General features: G+C 43.0%; 1 protein-coding gene across 1 annotated transcript in view; it reads left to right on the top strand.

Moving 5' to 3' along the window:
• The first annotated feature begins 3,973 nt into the window (after positions 1 to 3,973).
• The window catches only part of onecut3b (one cut homeobox 3b), a 28,628-nt gene continuing 27,601 nt past the window's right edge, over positions 3,974 to 5,000 (top strand). Inside the window, exon 1 of the mRNA XM_063220164.1 lies at positions 3,974 to 5,000. This exon is cut by the window's right edge and continues 3 nt beyond it. Coding sequence (XP_063076234.1) covers positions 3,974 to 5,000 — 1,027 coding nt within the window.

Here is a 5,000-nt window from a genome sequence, read left to right as displayed (position 1 = left end):
TGTGAATTGCTGCATTAAGCTATTCTAGTCTTGTCAAAATGAAGTTTATTGCAGTTTTTTTTTTTTTTTTTTTTAAATCAAAGTCCGACGTGGTCTCTTGAAATATAAAGACATGTAGCTTCAGTTAAACATTCCAAATGTTTTCAACAATATTAATAAACATGTGAATATATGAAAGACATCGCCTAAACTATGGAAAATGTATGTGCGTAAACAGTATCGCCTGTGTGCGGGGTGAAACAGGTGGATGAAGTGTGGGTAGGCCAAAAAGGCACCCGATTAAAGAAATGCGGCCCGCGTGGCACTTCGGAAATAAGGCCAGAGAGAGAGAGAGAGAGAGAGAGAGAGAGAGAGAGAGAGAGAGAGAGAGAGAGAGAGAGAAGAGGGAGTATTGTCATGAAAACACACACAGAGAGAGAATACTGACACGTGTCTGTCCTTGCTTTTCAATAAGGCGAGGTGTAGGCTTTTAGGTGTGTGGGTGTGTTTTTTTTTAAAACTAAACTGTGCAAGGTCAGATGATCAATTTCTGCTGTTATTATTGTTAATATTAGGCTATTATTAATAATAAGACGGATAATACTACTACTACTACTACTACTACTACTAGGCCTACTACTACTACTACTACTACTAATAATAATAATAATAATAGGCCTAATAGTCTAACAGTAAATAAATAAATAAATATGATGCGGTGTATTATTGTTGCTATTATTATTGCTATTATTGTTGCTTTGTTTTTGTTATTTTTGTTGTTGTTGTTGTTAGCCTACGCCTACATGCTACTTTCTGTGCCAAAGCAAACGTCGCAATTATAATAGGATGTAAATACTGATTATCTGGCTATTTCGAGTTTAAATTTGCCAACTCTAGTCGTTTTCAGATACCCTAATTCACTACAAAGAGTGGCCAATATTTTTTTTTGATTATTTTGTGTCTTTAACGCAGGAAAAAATACGTTTTGTAGAATGGTGCACTGTTGGACGCTGGACAGTGTGTTTTACGCACGAAGGAAAATACAGGCCTCGATATAAAATATAAAATATATTTCAGTTGATATCATCATAACAGATGTGTTTAAACTTCAGTTAACTTGAATATACTCCTAAATAATATTAGCCTCGTCAAGATCACCCAGAAACGCACGGTTTGACCAATTTTCATCAAATAATCCATGCTCTAGGCCTATCACCTTTGTCAGTCATGTTGTAAACTGGAGGATGCAGGCAGATGCAGGTCTAGATTGACCATTCTGAGAAATGATCAATGGGTTTTGGACTTTGAGTGTATCAAGGATTCAATCTTGAAGTTGACTGAGGGAAAAAGAATGCGCTGCAGTGTATAGAGCGCCAAAGGACAGCCACTAAAGAAGGGTAAAGACGCAGTCCTTTTGCTGTGGAACATATAGAGGAATAATGTTGTGACGAAAATATATAACAGCATCCCATGTCGACAGAGTTGAAGACTATCTTCTGTCTCATTTTCAGATGAACGTGTCGAGGAGGCCTCTGTTTTCCCAAACTCAGAAATCGCGCCTACGCATTCGAACTGGTTGTTCACAGCAAACACTTAACACCAAGTGAATTATAAGGGTATGTTAGCCAACATCCATCACTGTGGTGGTCAGGCAGCCAATACCGAAGCCTCTCTGGCGCTGAGCAGCGTGGACCTAACGGATTCTGCACTAGGCCCTACGCAGTAATTTATTTCCGATAGAAGGGCTCATCGATAGGGGACATTAAAGCAAGAAGACACTACGTTTATTTGTGTTGCGTAAGACAGAAGCAAAGTGTCCCCATTAGGGTACTACTAGAGTGAAGGTAAAACTAAAGAGCACGAGGTCATACCGGTAATAGCCTATGCCAGATTTAGAGGAGATAAAAACCTAGGCCTACCTGAGAAGTTAGATTACATCACAAACTTTGCCAATTAACCAATGGTTAACTCTTCAATTAACCATTCTTTATTATTATTATTATTATTATTATTATTATTATTATTATTATTATTATTATTGTTATTATTATTATTATTATTATTTTTATTTTATTTTATTTTTTTAGGCCTATTATTATTATTATTATTATTAAATGGTGATGTACTTTTAATAGGATGGATTCGTGGGTGGTGTTGAATGTAAAACATTGTCAAGCGAGCTTAATTCTTTGTCTAATTGGAAATGGAACTGTGTCCTACTTGCCTGTCTTCTGCACAAAGAACTCAGCTGTGGCTTACACACAAATGTTATCGAATTGTTATCGAAATGTTATTACATTATCGAAGGGACGATGAGAAAATTCACCACAATGATAGGGGGCAAAAATAGTTCAGACAACATAGTGTTCGGGATAAACAGTAGAAAGCTACATACATTTTTCATTTCCATACAGCATACACATTTTTCAGTCACGTTGCAGCCTTACATCTATCTCCCCGAGTAGGGCAAGCGCCGCGTCGGGTTTAAACACAGCGGAACAATAAGGACAATAGCCTACCACCATAAAAACTACAAAATATCATAATGAACAAAAGTACGAGGAACATGCACGCAGTACCAGCACGATGGAGTGGACGACTGTCGAAGGCGCGGAGGTCCAGTTGGCGAGGCATTTTCTTGCTCACCTTCTCTCAACTCTAAACTTCCTGACCTATGCAGTGCTCCCTCACCCTGGGTCACCAAACACAATTAATCAGTGTCAGTCAATATATTGATCAGATTTATCAATGGCCACAAGAAAGGGAAAACATGCATCTTCAACTAGCGTGAAAACTTTAATGTTCTGCACAGCCGACATCTGAGGCACTCCCTATACCGGATAGCCTAGATTCTTGACCACAAAACAGACAAATATTCCATCTATAGATGTAAATATTGTGCAGTACGCTTGAAAACCACGTAGCCTAATCTTCTTGTTCAGTTGAAGTCATTTCAGTGTATGTCAGACCATGTAAGATACCTTGTCATAGATAGATAGATAGATAGATAGATAGATAGATAGATAGATAGACAGATAGACAGATAGATAGATAGATAGATAGATAGATAGATAGATAGATAGATAGATAGATGGATGGATGGATGGATGGATGGATGGATGGATGGATGGATGGATGGATGGATACATTTTACTGTTACGAGAGTTCCTTTTTGGTATAATTCTGTAAGAGTAATTATTTTCATTAATTCAACTCCTGAATACATTTCCTTATAAAATAGTGCATCGTGGTGATACACATTATGTACACAATATATCATAATACAAATTCAGTAATTTTTCACATTTCATGTGAATAACTCAGTCACCCATTTAGGGGTGTATAAAGTCATACATGAAATGTTTTATAGCTCACTCAAGTGACGCGTCTTATGGTCAATCAGCGATCCTCGTAAAGGCCATTGAACTCTGTTGGTGAGAAGGGAAAAGGACCAAACTGGATTGATTCTCCATCCTCTCTCTCTCTCTCTCTCTCTCTCTCTCTCTCTCTCTCTCTCTCTCTCTCTCTCTCTCTCTCTCTCTCTCGTGTGTGTGTGTCTCTGTGTGTGGAGCGCATCCACGTGCTTTTACACACGGAGGAGCGCGCACACGTGTGGACACCCACAGTCCAGACGCAGCTCACAGTAGAAGCGCTGTTGTACAGCGAATGAGACACACGCGCAGCCAGTGCACTGCTCCACGGCCAGACATCTGAACGAGAGAGAGGAACGGGTTGCTGATCTTCTTTTTTAAATCAAATTTCATCCATTCTTTTCTTTTCGGTCGGACACTGAAATACGATTGATCAAACCATGCTGGACTGAGGGCAAAGGCTTGGAATCAATGGGCTGCCTTTGAAATCGTTTTCGGCGGGGAATCTTTTTTCAACACAGAGGGTCTGCGAGAGAGTGTGTACGCAAGGGCTGTGTGTGTGAGTGACAGAGAGAGAGAGAGAGAGGGCGGGAGGGGAGGCGGAAAGAAATAATCTTTCAACGATGGAACTTACGATGGAAAACATTGGCAACATGCACGGCGTCTCCCATTCACAGACGGGAGACTTGATGAATTCTTCGCACGGGCGACCGTCATCAGCATCCCACCGGAACTTAGTATCGCACGGACGCTCAGCTATGGTCTCCAGCATGGCTTCCATCCTGGAGGGTGCCGGGGATTACCGGACAGACCCTGCGCTCTCCGGACACCTGCACCCGGCGATGACCATGTGCGAGTCCGGTATGAGCCTCCCCAACACGTACACCACTCTCACCCCTCTCCAGCATCTTCCTCCCATCTCCAGCGTCTCCGACAAGTTCCATCATCCCCACCCGCACTCGCACCACCATGCCGCGCATCAGCGACTCGCGACGGGCAATGTCAGTGGAAGTTTCACCCTGATGAGAGACGACCGAGGCCTGGCATCAATGAGCAACCTGTACGGACACTATCCCAAAGAGATGTCCGGGATGGGTCCACCACTCTCGCCACTGTCAAATGGCTTGGGTTCCTTGCACAACTCCCAGCAAACGCTATCCGCGTACGGGCCCAGCGCTCACTTGGCCAACGACAAGATGCTATCCACGGGAGGCTTCGAGTCCCACGCCGCTATGCTCTCCCGAGGCGAGGAGCACCTTGCTCGGAGTTTAGGGGGTCACGGGCACGGTATGATCTCGAATCTTAACGGCATGCACCCGCACAGTCACTTGCACTCGCAGGCCAACGGTTCTATGCTCGGCGAGCGAGACAGACATGCAACGGGTGCTGGCCAAGGTGGTGCGTCTGGACAGGTGGAGGAAATCAACACCAAAGAGGTGGCACAGCGGATCACAGCAGAGCTAAAACGTTACAGTATACCTCAAGCAATTTTCGCCCAGCGGATCTTGTGTCGCTCACAGGGTACATTGTCGGACCTTCTGCGGAACCCGAAGCCGTGGAGTAAACTGAAGTCCGGTCGGGAAACATTTCGGCGCATGTGGAAGTGGTTACAGGAACCAGAGTTTCAGCGGATGTCAGCTCTTCGACTAG

The sequence above is a fragment of the Engraulis encrasicolus genome, chromosome 16 (genome assembly GCF_034702125.1).
Source record: "Engraulis encrasicolus isolate BLACKSEA-1 chromosome 16, IST_EnEncr_1.0, whole genome shotgun sequence".
NCBI lineage: Eukaryota > Metazoa > Chordata > Actinopteri > Clupeiformes > Engraulidae > Engraulis > Engraulis encrasicolus.
This window is presented reverse-complemented; position numbering and strand designations above follow the sequence as displayed.